Raw genomic sequence first — 21,101 nt, 5'->3', positions numbered from 1 at the left:
ATGTGCTATAGGTTTCCATTTGTAAATTAGTACTGAGGGGAGCTGATTGGCTCAATTGCACAGAAATTCTGGTGCTGACTCTGGATTCAGGTTGTTCCCTGTTCCCTTCACCACTCTGCTCTTTGCTCTTCTGGTCCTGTAGTTTAAAACAAAACTGTTCAACTTTCCTTGTTAGTAGCTATAAAATACAAACATGCCCTTTGTAGTTCTCATACCAGAAGTAAAGCAATTGTTATATGCCAGCTGGCTTTTTTGTTGTTGTTGTTAAATACTAGCATTAATAATAATTAATTGGATAATTACATAGAAATTTTTGTTCTGGCTCATGTCCATATGGATAGTATGGGCAGAAAATGCAGTGTGGAGTGGAACATACAAGCAATTAATCGTTTCAGTGAGTACTTGTAAACAAGGTCAGCTCAGCAGGCCTCCCGGAAATCTCTTCTGAAATGTGATGCTGTCTTCATTATCCTTTTAGAGGGTGTTGGTGTAGGACCAGAACAGCAGCAGGGTTTCTCTGCCATGCGCTCTGACTACACACAGCAAATTTTTGAGGGCTGGTAGACCCAGAATGAGCATTAAAAAAAAACCTTAGATCTACAGTATTGTATTAGAACTGTGTATTATTCTCATTTGAAAGCTGCTGTTTTGCCTGAGTTTGGTCACAGTTATGCAGGCTAACAAAAATCTCTTCAACTTGTCTGGTTTAGTATTTTAGCTAATATCAAATGGGAGGTTTCTGGTTTGGAATAATAGGAGCATGTGGAAGGCTGACAACCTTGGAATTTACTGAGTGACATGTTCTGAGAAATGCTAAATATTTTGCTTGGTGTTGTTCAATAGAATTAAAAATCATCTTGAGTTTTGTAGTTGTCAGACATGCAAGCCATGCCTGCTGGAGACCTGGGAATTGCCAAGTCTGGAGCACATGGGGCTCAGACATGAAGCAGTGTGGTGGTGGCAGAGGTGCCTGGGACTTAAAACGTCCCCTGGCCGTGTGGGATTGATGTGGGAGAGGATGCTGGAGCTCTGGGATGGTGCTGGGACCTGTGCTGAAAATCCTTCCTGCTGGAGACTTGCCCAATGCCTTTACCCTGAGGAAACCACTCTGTTATTAGCTCTCTTCTTCCTAATTATCCTCCCAAATGGAGATAAAAAATGAACTTAATGGCTTTAGCTGGAGTCCTGCATGGAAATTTGTCTTCTCCCAAGGGGATCAAGTCACTGGGAATGTGACTCCTATAGAAAGGCCTAAAAGAGGTCTGTGTTACCATGGGGTTTGAAAATAGAACTTCCTGAAATTCTCTAAGTGTTTTTCCAGCTGATGTGGCTTTCCAGAAGGATGACCTTCACCTTGAGATGGATGGCTGAGTGCAGAGTCCAGGTGCCTTCAATGGGATTGTGCCTGTGCATATCTCCCTGGCTTGTTATGGGAAATACTTCCCTCACTCCTTTGGCCTGTTTAAATCACAGTATGTGCTTTGAGACATGGGGCACTGGACAAAAATAGAATATTCTTTGTTCTGGGCCAGGCGATCTGTGCTGCCTATCCCAGTGCTTCCAGTGAATAGCAGGAATGGATGTGCCAGAGCACTGAAGGCAGGGACTGTGCAGCCTCTTGGGTTATGCTGGGCACTGTCCAGGGCACCCAAATGTTTGTTTGCAGGGTGGTTTTCCTGGCAGGCACCTGTTTATTGTGGCTGTTGTTAGAGAGGACCTCAGAGGACAAAGTGGGAAAGGACATAGGGTTTGTAGTCCATGATGTGTTGATGCCAATGAAGTTATACCTGGTATGCAGCAAGTGTTAATTTTGAACAGCTGTCTTTAGGTGGGAATCAGTTCTTCTCTGATCCACACTCTCAAAATACAGAATGGGCATGTTGTGCTGGTCACAAGATTGGGCAAACCCTGCAGTGGAAGCTGGTGTAGGGAGGGACACAGGTGCCACAGGCTGCCCGAGGCTGGAACACACAGTCCATTTCCAGGGAGTGTTGATGCCGCTTGTTAGGAGCTCTGTGGTTGGCAATCCTGTTCTCAGCCTGCCTCCCTGCTCTCAGAGGATCAGCACGGAACGTGTGAGTGGCTTTTGGAATTCATCTCAAGGTCACATCTAAACACGGGAGAGCAAAAGGGAAGGACTGTGGTACATTTCCCCCCCTAGTCTAGGAAAGAGCAGAGTATCCTCTGTATGGCTTTTATACAGCACTCCTAGGATTTGCTGAACAGGAATGAATTAGGTGAAGTACTCTAAATGCTGGATAAAAGAAAATATTAGTTCTGGGTCTGTAACCAGCTCAAAAAAGTACAGAATGAGATGGGCAGGACAACCAGGTACTTCTATTTTTGTTGGTGATTCTGTCCCTCTGCAAGAGAGGGAAGAGCAGCTGTTTTGACACCAGCAGACACTGAAATCCAGGAGCACTTTTGTGTCCTGGCTCCATTCCAGCTTGACAGGAAGCAAGATCCTCTGGTGGCAATTTAAGTTGAAGTTTTGGTTATTTTGTACCACTGTAATATGGCAGAATGACTGGATGACAAAGAAATTCTGTCTTGATGACGTTTAAGCTGTCTAGTGATGAATAAAAAAATAAAGAAAGCCTTGGGAAGAGGGTTTTCAAATCTTATGAGTCTTGATGGAAAGATTTTATAAGAAAGGTTAACAATTAAATTCCTCTGGGAGAAAGGGTTATAACTTAAGAAACTATGCCAAGAGGGCTTTTGTTCTACCAAATAACTTCTGATGTGTTCTAGTTGCTGAATAAAAAAAGTCTAGAAAGGGAGGTTAGTTTTAGCTAATTATGGGGAACGTGGTTTTAAATCTGTTTTCAGGCACACCAATAATATTTAATTCACTAATGACTCAGTGATAGCATCTTGATTGGCTGCATTGCTAATTAAACATTTGTGACAATACTTGATTTTTTTTGCTCAAGGCCCAAGCCCTCAGTACAAAACTACTCTACAGAAATTGAAATTCTGTTTTAAATAAAGGTTTGTAGCCTTCCATATTGCATTGTTGAGATGATGCCAAAACACAAAGGCAGGCAAACATCTGAATTTTGGTTTGATGATCTCAGATTTCAGCTGGTCTCATGATTTTTTGGCAGTTGATTAATAAATCTGAGTATGAGGGATTATTACTAATCCTTAGTGAAAAGGAGATAATAAGAGTATTATGAATAATTTCCAGGTATTTCTTACTCTGTTCAAGTTCATTGCACACTTTGCTGCTTTGGTGTCTAGCTCTCCTAATTACAAACATGCTAAAAATAAAACTATTATATTCAAGTAAGGCCATGGTATATTTAAGTCTTACCTTTTTTTAATCCAACTTGGTGTGTTACTGATGGCAAATGAGAAAAAGCAGATCCTGAATCGGTGATGGATCATTTCCTGCAGTCTGTCTGTGGAGGTTTTGTATCCTAGCATGTAGGGATGTAAAATGGAGTTCAGACACTCAAGGAAAACAGAACAAGGGTTTTGTTCCAAAATCACGTAACTTGCCCTTGTTTTCAGTGTATTCCTGCAGTAGTTACTTGGGGGCAGTCACAGAGCTGTATTGGGCATTTCTCCAGTTAATTTAATTTGTGTTGTTTGGTTTCAAGCCCAAAACAAAAAGTGGACAGCATTTGGATTTTTTTTTCCCTTGGGTTCTGACTGTTTGTAGCTTCTGAAAATCCTTAGCTTGAGGAGCAAAACTGGATGCGTTTGAGATTGGCAGGGTCTTTGGGACTGAGCAAGTTCTCCTTAGCTTTCCCTTCAGAACTCTGTAGGGTTTAAATGGTGCCAAGGAACCATTTTCCAGCTGACCTGGTGTGTACAGTGTCATTACTGTCAGGAAAGTTTGGTTCAGAGTGGAGCTCACTCCTGTGCCCTTGCAGAAATGGCCCTGGGAGCAGCCCTGGTTTCATTTTTCCAGCTGTATTTGCCATTTCCAGAGCTTATCCCAAAGTCATGGCTCACCTCTGACTCATTGTGCAGAAGTTCCCTGGAGTCCTGAGTTTTCCTGAGTCAAAAAAACCCTTGGGTCCTATCTACAACAGCACAAACTGCCAGTTTTGTGATGATTAACACATTGGGTCAGTGGCAAGGTGAGGAATTGTATTTATTTTAAAAAAGAAAAAAAATTCACCTTCATCATCACTGAGGGCAATAGGGTATCAGGACACAATGAATCATTGGGTTTGAGACGGAGAGATGTCCTAACATTATTATGGAAAATGAGTTGTGAATGAGTCAGGAGTTGTTTGTATGCTTTTCTCTCAGCTTTTAAGATACTATTTTTTAGATATTGCTTTCATGAATTATACAGGCAGGGACTTGAAAAGAGGGCTGAAACAGCCAGGAAAATGTGGTAAGGCCCAAAATCTCTGCCAATGCCACCAATGCTGGGCAGAGTAAAAGGGTGACAAACTCTTGAGATTTCTTTGAAATGTATTCCTTTGAAAGGAATGAAAGCATCTTTGAACTTTGCCTGAAGATATTAATATGTGAAATTCTGGGATCATGATGCTGATACAAGGGGTCAATCTTCAGTGGAATGACTTTGAAAAGCCTTTTATTTATCTTTTCTACAACATATAAACTTCCTTTCCTTATTCATTGTGTTAAAGAACACAGTTGATTAGAGACTACTTATGCCTCTCCTCATGAGTCTCTGGGCCTGCAGTAGAGAAATGGGAGTATCCAAGATAACTTTCAGTCATAAATTCTAAAATTAAACCATGCAAGCATTCTGCCTTTGTCTCTAACTCTTCACTCCACCTTATCTAAAGGTGGAAAAAGCTTCTCCTTGACCAGCTGGCCTGTGTTCCTCTTCCTTGTTCTCCCACTTCATTTCTGATTTTTCTCATTTGCTGTTCTGATTCACTGCTGACATCTCATTTCTCCTCTGCTGGAAGCTGCATTTCCTCAGTCACTGGTACAATGTTTTTGGCTCTGTGTAGCTATTAAAAAAAAATTCAAGTATTTGCATTTGGAAGATTTGATTATTTTGTCATTAAAAAACATTTTAAATGAATCCTTGTTGATGTGGCTTTGTAGTTCAGTGTTTTTACACTAGATGTCAATCTACTTGCGTATGTGGAAGTCACTATTTTGTGCCTTCTAGATATTTCTCTCAGCAACTCCCCTATGAAAATGCTGCTTTCCATCTGCTTTGCAGGAGAATCAATTCCTGGAGAAAAGGGATGAGTTGAAATATTGATTTTTCTTTTGGTGGCTAATGTTGAACAGGACTTTTGCAAATAAGACAGCAGTTTTGGGGTTGTCAAGTGTAATTAAAATCACTTATTTCAGTAAAGCTGGTTGACAGCTTTAATGGAAAATGAAATTTCAGCCAATGTAGAGAAACTTGATCCGGGTCTTATTTCTTAATCTTTCCCCCTCTTTTCAAACACCATTTGGAGTTTGACTGAAATGAGATTTCTGAGTTTAAAAAGCATTTCCCACCTTGCCATTGCAAACCCAGTGTTCCAATGAATTGTTTAGGAATAAATGCAACTAATTCCTGCTAGGAATGCAGAATTCAGTGAGTGACGTGGAAGTTTCTTGTCACAGAGCAGTTAATTGTTATTAGCTGCTTTTTAATATATAACTCCTCATTAAATTACCCTCTTCCCTTGTGTTACAGCTTCAGTTCTGTGATGTCTTCTGCTTCTTCTGAGAGGCCCCAGAATATAAAAGCTTCTTCTTTTCCTAGTCAAGCAGTGTTTAAAACTTATTTTAGTTTGTATTTGTGGAAGATGAACCAAGATGACTTATGTTATGCTGTAATCCTATACTTTATTGTTTTTAAATTTTTGGAGTGCATATCGATGCCTTATTGATACAGGTTTCCAGGATTTTCTTTAATAGATGCAAAATTCCAAACATCATTGAAGAACCAACTTGACTGGAACTCATTTGTCATTTGGAGAATTATATTGTTTAGAAATCAGTTTAAAAAGGGAAAGAATATATTCAACATGGCAGTAAAACAGAGACGCCATCATGGCTTGTTAAAATAAAGTTGCATAAGAATTTTAAATATGCAGAGACTTTGAAGAGTTTGTGCTTCTTCATCATGAAGTTGATTTCTGATGAAGAGTGAGACAGGCCTGAATTTCCTTAACTCAATCAACTTTAACTTTTTAATTTTTGGGAGGTTTTTTGATTCTAAAATATTAAAAGGCTTTTGTGTGCCCAATCCTACTTGGTAACTCAAAATGCTTTTGAACTTCTGGAAAATGTAAGTTTCCAATTTAGAATTTTTGAAGGGTTTACTGAAGTCCTGGGTTTTTGTCTAGAGGTTCCTGAAAAGCTTATGGGAGAAGGTGACCTTTACAGTTATGCATCATTTATTTTGTGCTATTTCATAGGGCTGAATATCAGCTCTATGTCTCTAAGAGACATAAATTTGTTTGAAACAGCTGCTAAAAGTGGTGAATGTATATAAAGTAATAATTAATGAAGAATAATTTGCGTTACAAAAAATCCTTTTGATGAGCTAGGATGATTTGTATTCTCTAGCCAGCAACAGTTTCTTTGTCTGAAAGAATTTTGCCATAAGGGAAGTGTTTTGCATTCCTTAGCAAACAATCTCTCCTAGGATTCACTGAAGTGCCCTCAAGAACTGTAAGTAATAAGTAATTGCTTGGTACCTGGAATTTTCTTTGAAACTGGGTTTATTTTAAAAACATATCAGGAAAGAATACAGTTTGAATGTTGCATAGTAACATCATAGAACAGATTTAGGTCCCCTTTATCACATTTTACATAAAAATCCCTAGCTTTGAGCTCTGTTGCTTTGGAGCAGCCTACAAAGTGATTTTTATAGAAGCACAGGAGTGCAAAGTGTACTCAGTTCCTTGATTCTTTTCCATGTGTGAGGATGGGGATTGAAAGGAAAGCTTGGTCCTTGTCACCTGTCACTTGGTGTCCCCTCAGACACAGGAGCTGTTCTGTCTCTCCCTCCTACAGACTCCTCAGCAACCAAGGCACCTCCTCAGGAGGTTTGGGGTGGTGCCCTCATTCTCCTGCCAACCTGCTGGCAGAGAAGGATCCTACTGGACACTGAGGTGTCCCTGACCAGCAGTGCCATGGGGGCAGGAAGGCTTATGGGACCTGGGATGCATTGGAAGAGCATTCCCAAAAGGTCAGGGGGGGAATCCTGCCCCTCTGCCCAGCCCTGGGAGGCACATCTGGAGTGCTGTGTCCAGTTGTGGGATCATCAGGACGGGAGGCACAGGGAGCTCCTGGAGCAGGGCCAGCGATGGCTGTGGAGATGAGGAAGGGCCTGGAGCATCTCTGTACCCAGGAGAGGCTGAGGGAGCTGGGGCTGCTCAGCCTCCAGGAGGGCCCTCAGCCCTGGCTGTCCCTGTCTGCAGGGACCAGGCTCTGTTCCAGGGGGCCCAGCCATGGCACAAGAGGAACAGGCAGGAACTGATTCCATCTGGACAGGAGGAAGAACTTCTTGGAACAGTTTGTCCAGAGAGGCTGTGGAGTTTCCCTCTCTGGAGATGTTCCAGAACCAGCTGGACACAATCCTGTGTTGTGTGTTCTGGGATGGTTGGACTGAGGCACTGTGGTCCCTTTTCACCTGACCCATCCTGGGATTCCAATTCTGCCAATGCTGTTGCACATTTGGAGCATAAAACCAGTGGATGTGAGCTCAGTTGCTGTGGAGAGCTTTTGCTCTGCCTTGATCTGTGCAGATTTAGGCACACTGGTCTTGTTCATACTCACTCTTTGCCACATTTAACTCCGCTCTAAAGCACTTCAAGTAGGTTTCAGCTGCCCTTTTTGCTAGGTTCCTAAGTCAACATTGTGCCACCAAGCAGCAGAGTGCTGGGAATGTACAGCTGTCACTTAAGGGGTGCGATGGACTCTAGAAATGGCAAGGTAGCCTTGATTTGTAAGGGTGGTGAAGAGAGACAAAAATTTATTCTATTTATCCATAGAACTGAATGGGAAAGCTACTCCTTACTCTGAATTAAGCGCTCCCTGCACCCTCTTTAGTGTTTCTGCTTGGGTCTGGTGTTCAGCCAGCTTTCCATCAGAGTTGTGTGGCTGCTCTGTTTAAATGTGGCAGCTTTGAGCTGCTTATGGTTCATGTTAAAGCTGCAGCCACGCAACCATTTTTGTCCCATGTGCTCATGGTAAATGTAATTGTGTTAAAATTATACATGCAGATAAAGGCCTGAATTGTTTATGCATAGTTTTGTGTTCTGGTAATTGGTTCTCCTTAGGGTTCTCCCTGTTTGTTTTCTAATTAGCCTTGTAAAGGTTGTAAATGTGTTTAGGTGGAATAAAGAAGTTTTATTTTCTGCCCTGTTGCTTCAGGGTTTGGTCAGTTGCTGTTTTCTGGTCACCCCAAGCCATGTATCAGTTTTATACCTGGGAATAGTGTGTGTCATTTCCTAATAAAATCAGTGGTTTGTGTTTTGTGAAAGGTGAGGAATTGTCATCCTGTTACCAGTTCTTGGGAGCCATCCAGCATTTTGGATCTGTGAGTGCTGTGGGATTTGGAGAGAATCTTGTTCTCTATCTCTAAATACAGGGAGAGGAGTCAAAGTTTGATTTAACCAGCACCTACAACTCGCTTAGCTGGGCAGGTTTTTCTCTCAGTGTTTTTATCCTTCTACTGCTGCTGCAGGAGCAAGGAAAAGCAGGAGATATTAATATTTAATGAAATTTTCTGGATCTCAACCATAATAGTGTTGCTTTTCAGCTGGAGGTGTCGCTCCTTGAAGTTCCTGCTGGATTTCTTTGTCTGAGAAGCTCAGCCCAGATTTCTCAAGCTGGTAGACTTAATTCTTGAGTTAGTTATATTGCCAGTTGTTTGGGTGTATTTGTAGGGGATCAGACTCTTGGCTTACAAATATTTTAAATTAATATACAGAGTAGAAAATTATTTTAGTGGTTAGGTTTTCTAGATGGTCATTGAGCTGCTTCTTAACATTCACCTTAAAGATGAAGAACCTTTAAGAAATGGACTCATCAATACTTAGGAATTTTAGGGCTTTGTCTTCCAGTATTGAGAAAGGTACGTCATTAAAAATGTCCAACAGTTAAAACTGGGGTGAAATTAATGATTTAAAGCTAAAATTTAGAGCTAAATGTAAAGCTAAAATTTTAAAGTGGAGTTTTTATATGAGAGGGTTAAAAATTAAAGAACTGTCACAGTATTTTTCTACATACTGGATTCATATATGGATAAATAAGCAATATTGCATAAAGAGAAGGTTGTTTCCATTGTGAAGTCAAAGGAGAATGAAGGAACAGAAGGTTTACATCACAATAGTAGATCATCTGTCAATAATTGAATCATGAACTTGTTTCATTGTTTGGTAAACAAATAAATCTGTAGGCAAGCCTGTGTTGTCCTCTACTAAGTTTAAAGTCAAAATGGATGTTTTAATTACATAAAAATCCTTTTTGCTGCTTTATGTTAGGGGGAAGGTTGTTCTCTGGTAGAGATGCATTTCTTTACCTGCAGGCACCTATGTAATAACCCTTGTGCTGTTTGTCCTGTAGGAAAGGAGCTTGAGAGCCAAGTTCTGTGTGGGAATTCTGAGCTTGTAAAGCGAGGTTCTGACTTTATTTGGTCCCCACAGTCCTCATGCAGAACTTCATACAAGGGCAGGAAGGTGGTTGATGTAATCTGAATTATTTATTTAATAATTTGTCAAGTTCTGTGGCCAAATGTCCTTGATTGCAAAGAAAACTGACACAGCAACTCTGAATTAGGTTGGTTATGGTATTGTGTGTTTAATGCTTGGAACCAGCATTACAGGTGTTCGCTGGCTAATGAATTCCTAGAAGTCCTTGTTGACTGGGTTTGACATCTGTTGACTTCTCAGTGCCAGGATTTCCAGTTTCCTGGACGAGTTTGGTTTGCCTAAATAGAGTGTGTCTGTCCAAGAGGAAATGTTCTCTGGTGATTGGTATCCAAGAGTTTGAGGGATGGCTTGTTTTAAAACTGAATGTCTTTGGAAGTGGAAACCTGTATGTGCTTGAGAATATATTCTATGTGCAGTTGTCACAGTCAAGATTAGCTTTTTATGTATTTTTTACTCTAAGTATAAATGCAAATTTGCCCTCAGTAGGATCTATTCACACAGTAGCAGCAGTTGTGCTGCTTCAGATGTCTTTGCACGTCTGTTTGCTGATGAAAATTCCAGCAGAATAAGCAACTACTCATTCCTCCAAACACAGGAGAAGGATTCAGCATGATGTAAGAAATGGGACTGACTTTGCACTCCTGTCCTAGTGCTGAATGAAATGGCAATTACTCCTGCTTGTTGATGTTATAAAGGATGCAATGATGTTTCTGTGTCTTTGGAAAGACTTCCAGTGATTCTTCCTTTTACTGATACCCAGTCTGAGAGCCTGGAATGTGACTCAGAGAGGTGATGTGCTCTTGACCTCCTTCCTGATCTCAGTTTGGTGGTAACATCTGTCATATCATCATAAATATTAATAAAACTGGGTCCTTATCTCAGAGTGGGAATTCCTGGAGGCTTTTAGTGCCTTTATCTGGAGGCAGATCTATGGTCAAGCCACTCTCTTCGTCCCACACATGCTCTGTCCTGAATTTCAGTGCAGCTGCTGTGAAGTTCATCTTTAACTGAGATGATTTATATAGTGTTTGGACTGTTTTTTCTGGACAGCCAGGCAGCTTGTTTTTATAAAAAGCATGATGACATGAATGGTTCTGACATGAATTTTGTGAAATTATTTTTTCATAGCAGCTCCCCCAGTCATACACTGCTAATGTTTGGAAGTTTGCATAATTCCTCCTATAAATTATTACTTTTGTTGTTTTGCTTCAAAGGTCTTAGTGTTGCCAAAAACTGAAAACATCTTTTATTCTCTGTGCACTTAGCAATGTTCAAATAAACCCTGAGCAAAACCAAAGAGCCTGAGCTTGCCTTTTGAAAGGTTTTATTCTAGGAATGCCTCTGTGTCTTCTGTGCAAGGGCTTCAGCTCCCTGCCTTTGGAAATCTGTCAGTGAAAGCACCAAGGAGCTTCAAGTTAACTGTGAAATGAGTTGAGGGCTTTTCTGAAATACTTGAATGTAAATTTCAGTAAAATGAGCCACTAGTTAAATTTGTGGCTTTCAAGGATTTTTTTTGTAGTTCTCAATTCCCATCCAAACCCATCTAGCTCCTGCAGCAGCCAGACTACATGGGAAAGCCATAGGAATAACTTCAGGAAGGGGGAAGGAAAAAAAGAAAATGGCATAAATTACAGTAAACAAATGAGATGTTTGATACTTCTTGACAGACCCTGAAGCTTGAAGGGAAAATGGAAAAAAACCCAGGAAGATGGAGTTTAGGAACATATTTATGCTTTGCCAATAATTCTCTTGTTACCAAGCATCTCACAAAATATCAAAACCTGCTGTATATTAAGGAATTATGAAGCATAAACAACAACAAAACAATTTCTGCAGGACAAGGTACTTACAAATAGTTATTAACAAGACCTATTTTGGAATACTTGCACAGTATGAAATAGTCTTCCAAAGATGGTTGATTTTGATATTTCTTCTGTAATTGTAGTTCTTTGTTTAAATTTTGTAAAAGCAGACATCAAGTCTATCTCCCTGTCCCTAGTAAATGTTGACTTTAGTAGATAGAAGATGTTGTTGACTTCAGTAGAAATAAGATGCTGCCTTTAGTAGAATACTGCTTTTATTCTGATTTTTTTGGAGTCTGAAGCTGTCACTACCAAAATCATGTACTGTGAAGGGGCAGATTTGGAATGAGCAGAAAAATGTCCAAACCCATGGGAATTGTAGGTGGAAAGATAAAGCCAGTTACCTTCAATTATAATAAAATCTGTCTGTTTTGTTTTTGGTACATGGCAACTTCAAATAGAAAGTTCCAGAGCTGGAAATCTTGAAGCCAAGAAGCCAAGATTTTGGTATTTCCAGTATGGCTTCATTTTGTAGGAAAAAAGATTCAAAGAAATCTATTTCTTGATTCATGCATTTTATCACTGTTGCAGATTAACTGGAGAATATTTTTAGGTAAATACTCTGAAAATTAGGTTAAATAAAAGCATGTTGTAGTACAACACTGAAAAGCAAGAGCAGGTATCAGATCTCATTTCAGTACATATTAAAAGCCTTGTTTAACGATTTTTTTACACAAAGAAACATTGAACTGGGATACTTCTTCATGCTCTTATGGCTTCCTTAAATAGCTGGGAGCTTTGTGTGGTTTTTTTTTCCCTCAGTGAGTATATCCATAGTGACAGATCATGGACCCCAGGATGGGCTTTGCCCTTGGCATGCTGTGGTGAAAAAGTCTTTTCTATCTATTTTTTTAATATTAATAGAAAGTATAAAGCCCAGCAATTAGAGATGTTGCAATGTAGACTTTGAGGAAATCAAGTAGCCTTGGCTGAGTTATATTTGGGTTTTATTTGATATCTCAGCATCCCTCCTGTTGGAGTGGTTTGGGATCAGAGCTTGAATGGCTTCATTAGGGTGATGTGTTTAATACCTGCCTGCAGAGAGTGAAAGGATAACTTCATGGAACTTGGAAAGCCAGGGAGAAATGAAGTTGAGATTAGATCTGCCAGAAATGGTATTTTGAATACAGGTGAAGTCATAAGAAAAACATGATAAAGCAATATTTTGAAGAATGAGAGTTATTTTCTTACAGTAAGGGGAACACAATTCCTTGGGATGTGAGTGTGGAAAGGGGTGTTTGCTTCCATAGGGTCCCTGAGGGACAGCCTGACACATCCCATCCTGGAGCCCCTCCTGCCTGAGGCTGTTGTGTCTGGAGCTTTACCTCGAGGCAGAGCAGACAGAGGGTCTTGGGGATATATGATGGAAACAATAAATAATACATATCCTAGTCCTTCCTGTACTTTCCAGGGAATATTGTGTGCATCCTGTGGATGACAGGTGCAGTGTTCCCTGCCTTGTAAACACACCCTGCTGGATGCACCTCTGTGCTCTGGCGTGCTGGAAATCACAAGGAGCGCTTGTCAAATCGAGAACAGAATCCCTGCAACATCCTTATGTTAATTTTTTGCTTTCTGCTTGTTGGGGCTATATCTGTAATAGCAAAAAAATAGAGCATTACGAAAGTAAGTCTTGATAAAGCTCAAATTTTCTCAGCTTATAAATTTTGAGCAGACTATTAGCTAGTGGAATCCACTTGGTGTTTTCCTGAACACTTGTGCTCTCTAATATTATGTATTTAAAACATTTGCTTGTTGCTCTTATGTTCTGAAATGTCTACTGTGTTACATCATAGTTGCTTTAAAAAAAGCAGTTGGAGATGGGAGGTTAAGAGGTGGGGGTGTAACTGCTTCCTTGGAAAGTGTGCAATTTAAATTAACAAATTAGATCACATAGTGTAAAATTGGGGAAAAAATAGAGCTGAGCTGGCTGAATGCTTGGCAAAAAAAAAATTCAAAACTCTTTTGCAAACTGAGGATAAAAAGAGACCCAAAGTTCTTAGTTGTAGGCCAACCTTGTTAGCTTGTGAAATGTTCCAACAGAGGCATTCTAGGAAAAGATAAATTTATGTGCAGTCACTGCAACACTGAGCATGTTAAATATTGGCCCTCAGACTTGCTCAGAGCTCTACAGGAGGATGCTGCTTTAAAAGTGTTGATGCTTTCCTTTAAGACATTTATAATTGGAAATGGCAACTTCTCAGTGAGCCTTCTAACTCTTTCATTTTTTCAGTCCTTTAATGATGCAAAGAGATTTGTAAAGTAAGGGGGACTTTTGAGGAAAATAGAATCCCAGTGCTTGAAGGAATTCACTCCAGTTTGGCCTGGCATTATTTTTAGTTCTTGCATAATAATGAATTATTCTTCAGTGTAAGTGTCCTGTGAGGAGATGCAGCAAGTGTGGAACTGTGGGTGTTGTTCCTCGTGGCTTTTGTGTCCTGCTGAGCCTTGGGACTGTACAACAGGGAAGTGTTGTCTTTCAGATTCCTGACTGTGTTGCTCAGCTGGACTCTTGGATTTCTGCCAGGCTGTGTAAGGACATGGGTTTGAAGTAAAGCTGAGCTGGTCAAGTGTGGTGATTCATTCTAGCTCTGAAATGGCCAGTGTAAGGGTTTAATTAACATTTGGATGGGTAAAATTGGTCAGAGGCTGAAGTCCTTTAGTCCTTGTTCAGTCTTACGTGGGTGATGGGTGCTGAGCATTAGAAAGAGCTTTTCTTTTGTTGGTGCCCTAACAGCAACAGTTCCTCCTCATTTAAGCCTCCTGTGGCCTTGGCTTTAATAGCTGTGGAATGGCAGAGAACCTTGAGTGGGTTCTGAGCAGTGGGTGGGGTTAGCCAAAATTCCCAGTCAGCCTGGGGAGCCAAGGTCCCTGTAGGGGCAGAGAGATTCCAGGGAGAAAACACAATGGGCCTTTTGGCTGCTGCTGGCTTCCTGGGATGTTTACTGCTCTGGGAGACAGGACACAAGCTTAACTGGAAATTCCCTTTGTCTCCTGCTTTTCTGGAGGTTAGTGTGGACATAAAAGCTTTGTTTGAGTTACTGGAATGGCTGAATTTGGGTTTACTTTTCACTCACTTCTTTACTTTGGAACAAATGACTACAGTGTTGCTGAGATTTTTCTGATAAGATCTCTGAAAGAAGCCAAAAGTGACTTGCCTAACATGGCCTAAACAAAGAGGTATGCTGATAAGTTTTAATAAAAATATACTTATGATCTCATGTTGAAATGATTAAATCCTCCTTGAAGGTTACCAAGATGATTAACAGGAAAATGCACAACAGATCTTGGCATTGTATGTGACAAAACCAGAACAACTCCAGGCTTGGTTTCTATCATTGTGGCATAATTCCTCCTCTTTAAAGTAATAGGTGAGGACGTTTGACATAGATCAGATACCAGTATCAGAGTGGATTTGAGGTACATAGACCCAAATTCTCCCCTGATGCAACTGGCCATGATCACTTCTACATTAAAAAAACCTTGCCAATACCATACAGAATGTGATGACTAATGCATAAGTCATTTTTCTCAAGTTTATAAATAGAAATTCACCACCAAAATGTGTATTTGAGGCTTACTCAGGGCTGTGTCCCACAATATCTGTAAAATCTCAGATCCTGCTAATCTGCCCTTGCTGTTGACATCCTTTCCAATATACCTCGAGGAAAAGCTCATTGTGCATTCCCAAGGGAAATGCTGCCCCTGAGTGCAGCAAGGAAGGAAGAAATATAAACAAATTAACAACATTCATCTGGCAGCTGTGTTTAAAAACAGTCAAACACCGGTTTTGATTAACTACCTTTCTCTCCTTCCTCAAACACTTCCAGACCGTGTGTTGAATCCCCCATGGGCCGAGGCATTCCTGCAGTTGGGATGCACGGAGCAGCCAGGCTCCCACACAGCTCCAGGCTCTGCTCTATTCTGGGCCACCATGCCCACGCCTCAGCAGGTCCCTTCATTTCCAGCCACCCACTGCTTGGTCTGTATCCTTCAATCCTGCTGCTTCTGCTTCCTTTCATCCTCTGGAGTAACCCCTCACTTGGCTTGGATGTGCTGGGCTCTGGTGCGGCCATCCTAATAATGGGGTTAAAATTTCCCTCCCTTGCACTTTGCCTTGTTTTGAAATCCCAGTATTCCCAACACACTTCTTTGCCAGGGTTTTTATTCTTCCTGCTACTTTTTCACAACAAGAAACCCTATAAATTTTCTTTACAGTTACCTATTTTCCTGGCAGGAGGAGCAGAGGTGTATGGACAATAGGAATGCCTCTGCAGTAAGCTGAGGAGGGAAAGGTGGGAGGTGTCTTTATGCAGAGGAATTTTGGGTTTATAAAAACAAATGTTCCTGGCCCTAAAGATTACAGAGCAAAGCTTGAAAACCATGGCTGAGGTTCCTTCCAAAATCTCGGAAGCCAGATATCCATGAGAGAGAGAGAATTCCACATTTCTTCTGCAAACATTGAAATATCAGGATTTATGAAAATTGGACAGTGCTGTTGCAGAAGGCAAAAATATTTTTGGATGGATTTTATAAATATTTTGCAGGCCTGGTCTATATGCTGTCACAGATGTAAATATGGTCTTCAAAAAGTAACATTCTCTGCAGTATTTATCCTAAACAAAGGGAAACAAAGTGTAAACAAGCCAGTGCCATTATTTTCTCTTCCTCTAAATAAAAGCACAGGTTTCTCCTGTAACACTTAAGTGACACTGGGCTTGAGGTGAAGAAAGAGAAACATATTCTTAACCTGTGCCTAGTTCCTTGTGTATTAATGCTGGAGGGCATTTCCAGGTCCTCTCCTAGCACCACAGACTGTAAATTTCTCCAGTATTGGGATAAAAGTTTGTCTTTTTGCATACAAAAAAGGAAGTATTGCAAGAGAAGCTTTCATATTGTAAAGAAATACTTCAGAGAATAATGCCAAGCATGCTGTTTATTTTAGAGAGATCTGTTTTGTAGCAGAGATTGGAGTTAAAAAATAAATATTGTTCAGGAAATCAGAAAGTTACTCTGTTATTGTAGTATTTCAAGCACAGTGGGTTTTAGAGCTGTGCCAGTGTTATTAATTATTTTTATTAATGATGGTGCTTAGTGCTGTGCTTTAGTTGACAAGATGGTGTTTGGTCAAAGGTTGGAATCTGTCTTGGAGGTCTTTTCCAGCCTTGGGTTCTGTGATTATCCTGTGTTATAGAGATATAACTCCTTAAATAACCTTTTCCAGGAAGTTCTCCAGATACCAGGCCAGGCTCCATTTTGCCAAGTTGACAGGTAGGAGTGTTTTCCTGCTTGGAATGCTGTGCTAGCTAGGCTGTTTCCACAAGGATATAAACTGGGATGGTGAAAACCCAGCTCTTTGGATGTTGTTTTCCAGGAACATGTGGAGTGGGAAGGGCTCTGGGTGTCAAGGCAGTCTCTCTTAACAAGGTTGGTTTTAGTTAATGAAAGGAAAGAAGGGAAAGGGTGACAGATCAAATTGTTCTAAGCTCCGAGGAGTATCCCCCATGAACATGGGGACTGGGAGGCTGTGTGGTTTGGTTGGGAAGCTGTTTCAGGAGCACTGGCTTCTCCCCTGGACAGGGAGGTTGTGTAACTCAGAAATCCATGGTTATCCATGGTGAGCTCAGTGGGATCAGAGCATGGCCAAGAGTGACTTCATGGACAGGCAGTGCTTGGGCTGGGGAGGAGCTGTTTACACGGGAATGGAGAAATGGCTTCAAACTGTCAGAGGGCAGGATTGGGTAGGATATTGGGGTGGAATTTTCCCCTGTGAGGGTGGAGAGGCCCTAGCACAACTTGCCCAGAGAAGCTGTGGCAGTCCCATCCCTGGCAGTGTCCAAGGCCGGGTTGGATGGGGCTTGGAGCAACCTGGGACAGTGGAATGTGTCTCTGCCGTGGCAGGGGTGGCACTGGATGGGTTTTAAGGTCCCTCCCAACCCAAACCATTCCATGAAGTTAAACATGGTCAGAAACGGCTATTTAGAGGCTAGCTCTTGTTCTGGATTCATTGGAGCAGTCCCTTTGGGAATAAATCCTTTAAAACAAGAGTAACCTGTGTGGTGTCTTCTCAGCAATGTCCTCGTTTGCTTCAGATGAGTGAGGGGGAGGGAGTCTTTGCACTCCTGAGAAGTGGGAAGGAGCAGTGAATTTTAACATGGATGCTATAAATGACAAGCTAAGATTCCAAATGCAAGTAATTGTAGCTCATGTCTACACACATGAAGAGATCTGAGGTGAATGGGAATTGAACAGGCTGAGGAGGAGAGTACAGAACCTTTTCTTCACTGTTGAAGGAAATAAATACCCCTGGTAGTGATGAGATTGGAGATGACATTTAACTTCTAGGAAAGACCGATTTTCTGCTTTCTTAGCTTGTGAAAAATGTGCTTCTTCAAAGTGCTGCTGACTGGGCTGTCACTTGAGCAGAGAGAGGGAGATGGCTGAGGAAAGTCCCCTCAATGCAGAGCTGAGGCTCAAAGTCATGCAATTCCCAGATATTGCCTCCTCCCCTCCCTGCTGCATTAAATAAGAAACAACACACACATCCTGTAAAGAGTTTCCATGGAGCTGGGTTGCTCTAACTGGATTTTCATAATTTGTGCTTCATCCTTATTCATGTGAAGGGAGGGTATGTGGAGCTGAGAGTGGATTGTTTACTCTAGTCAGAGTTTGTAGGTATTTCTTTACCCAGCAACATTTGGGACTTGGAAGCACCCAGAGATGAATTTTTGTTGTGAAGGCTGGACAAGGACTATACTCCTTTTGGTTTTTTCCAGGATAAGCTCACCTTCAAAATGGGAAGACAAAAGGAAGTAGTGAACAAACTATCACATTACTTAAAAAGCAATTTCTACTATTTTCAGGAGATTAATTCAGTATTTCAAATACATGTTCTTTCTTCTCACTAGAGGCCATCCAACTGTTAGAGACTTTCCTGGTAAATAAACAAGAACCATTTTCAGGTTTTTTTCTGAATATGAAACAAAAGGGACTGGTCTGTCCTTAGGCTTGTTTCCCTCTGTTGAAATATCCCCTCTGTATTGAGGCTTCCAGCAGGACTGGGAAGCTCTGTTCTCCTGTTTTACTCCTGGATTCTTTATTCCCTTTTTGTATTCCTTACTGGAAAGGCTTCATCTAAGACAGGAAGGGAGGTTGTTCGTAACATGCAGCAAAGAGGTGTGAAGAAGTGGAAGCATCTGACAGGTATTTTAGTTTCTCTATGCTAAAATAAAGCAAGTCACACTTGGAATGTGAGATCCCTGGGTCTGGTCACTGTTTTGTAGGAAGTTTTTCCATACAGAGGCTCTGTTTTATTGTTCAAGTCACATTGAATGCAAGTTTAGAACTGTCTGTGCCAGTGATGAGACCCATCTGTGAGAGACTCACATGATTCATGGGAAAATTATTTGTCTCTGGTAACTGGTGAAGCCCCTTGAGATGTTTTGCAGCATTTTCTGGTGTCAAGAACTGCGTTTTAAAAAATCTTGCATGTAGAGTCTCTAGCAAGGTGTGTGTTTCTGTATCTCAGATGTGATATACTGATTTACTGGCTCAAGGTAAGTGATTTCTGGGCATGATTCTCCTTATAAAGACATCAAAATTAGGTCTCATTGCTAGAATATTGCAGATTACAATGCTCAGTGGGATTCTGCAAAGGATTAATTAACATAACTCTTAATAAGACAACTATTGTTTTCAAATCAGAATAAGGTGAATATTATTTATTTTTAATAGTAATCAGTTAAGTATCTATACTAACTTCTAAAAATCATTTGTGTGGAAATATATTTCTCCTTCACTATGGTACAATAAAATACTTTCTCTCTTCTACATCTGGGAGTTTAGTACAACCAAAAATACTGACCAAGTGTTTTTTGTAAATAAACCTCTGTGTAAGCACTCACCTGCTGCATTTCCAGTGTTTGTGTATCCAGTTATCCAGTATAACATTCAGTATTTATTACAAATCAGTATTGCTCTGACATAAGTGATGTCTCTTTGCTGGTTTTGAACTCATTCCTTTCCAGTTCCCATGTTTTTCGTTACCAGCAAGGAGCAAACTGGCTGTTGGGATTCTGTTCTCCTGTCTCTTTTCAGTTATCAGTGGTTTGTAGGTCCTTGCTAAAAGCACAGTATTGACTCTGCAAAGGTAATTATACCTGTTGGAATACTATTGATAGTGTTTAGAAGGGATCATTGCAGTAAATCTGTTTTAGCCTTTTTATCAGCTGTGTTTTTATGTAATATTCTGTAAATCCCCTGGAAACACTGATACCTTTAAAGAGTTTGGTTTGCTTTTAAAGGGAAAGCGAGGGGAAACAGAAAAGAACAGATTTGGGGTAATTTCCTTATTGAAAGATGCTTTTTATGGCTCTTTAAAAAGTAAAAGTGAGTGAAGGCATGACAGAGAATAACCCCCACATGTGCAGTTTCTTATCTGCCAACCCTCTCTTATTTTTCCTGCAGGAAATCCTGGCTGAGCAAAGTTGGAAGCCCAAGTTCCCGCATCGATAAAACAAATTTTTCCAACGAGAAGGAGATCTCCAAGCTTGACTTCTCGGATTTCAACACTAGATACTAACAGGAGGGCACCTCACTAAGCACAAAACTCTGACATTTCTGCTGCATGATATTTTCTGTGCTTCCACCAAATGTCACAAGAGCATTGGGATGCTTTTCTGTACTAGGGATAAACATAAATGCTCCCTGTTCCTACCAAGTAAGAATTCCTGTTGCTGTGTTAGACATCTTGCACCATGAATGTCAACATTTAGTGTCTAAAATGCCAATATCTAATTTATGGCAGCTTTGAAAGACAGATAAAAGCCTAGAAGTGCTGGTGATTATTTGTGCACAATGAGACTTGTTACATACAACCAGATGGTACCTAATATTTACACTGTGAGTCATATTTAGATGAAAAATAATAAATTTATGTTCTACTGTTTGTAATCTCACAAAAAATACGCAACTACAGAACTGGAACACTTGAGAGTTCTCTGTAACAAGCCTGTTATAGACCAGGCTCTATGTGACAATTAATAAGGTTATAGTGGTAATTTAAAATAAATGTTATTTCAAACTAAGATTACCTAACCAGCTCTGGTTTAAAATTCTCCATAATAATTCAGATAAGCCTTGTTCCAAGGTGATGAAATGTGTGGCCTCTCACCCCGTTTTTTTCCTTGTCTATCTGTAGCTTACATCCATGCTGACTATAAAGGATGTTTTAATCTCTTTGCTATTTTACTGTTCTTACTAAAATTGAAGATTTAAGTGATTTTCCTTATGGGTGTGTGTTTGCTCCTGAGTTAAGACTGTGTGGTGGAACCTGCACCCACATCCTTCATCTGAAGTCCATGGAAGTTCTAATAAATCCTGGATAAGTCTGACCCATTGTGGGTCCAGTTCCTGTATATCCAGCACTGTCTCCACAGGCACCCTGGAGTTAGTCAGGACTGGATCAGACCTGGATCCTCACTCCTGCAGTGCTTGTGGGTCAGGATTAGAACCTTCAGGGAGACTTCATGAGGATCCTAAAGCTGGTGTTTCCCCCTGGCTGCCCTGTCCCCCTTCCTGGGGCAGGTGGTGTCAGTTTGGGCAGCTGCACCAAATCTGCAGCTCATGGTTTGAATTT

At 40.7% G+C, this 21,101-nt stretch overlaps 1 protein-coding gene across 1 annotated transcript in view; it reads left to right on the top strand.

Moving 5' to 3' along the window:
* Nucleotides 1-20,744, top strand: part of ACYP2 (acylphosphatase 2) — a 32,965-nt gene extending 12,221 nt beyond the window's left edge. Inside the window, exon 4 of the mRNA XM_036380681.2 lies at nt 19,931-20,744. Coding sequence (XP_036236574.1) covers nt 19,931-20,045 — 115 coding nt within the window. The 3' untranslated portion in view covers nt 20,046-20,744. The remainder of the gene's footprint in view (nt 1-19,930) is intronic.
* The last annotated feature ends 357 nt before the right edge of the window (nt 20,745-21,101 follow it).

Source organism: Molothrus ater, chromosome 3, assembly GCF_012460135.2.
Source record: "Molothrus ater isolate BHLD 08-10-18 breed brown headed cowbird chromosome 3, BPBGC_Mater_1.1, whole genome shotgun sequence".
In the NCBI taxonomy this organism is placed as follows: Eukaryota; Metazoa; Chordata; class Aves; order Passeriformes; family Icteridae; genus Molothrus; species Molothrus ater.
Note: the sequence above shows the minus strand (reverse complement) of the source record. Positions and strands in the feature narration are given on the sequence as shown.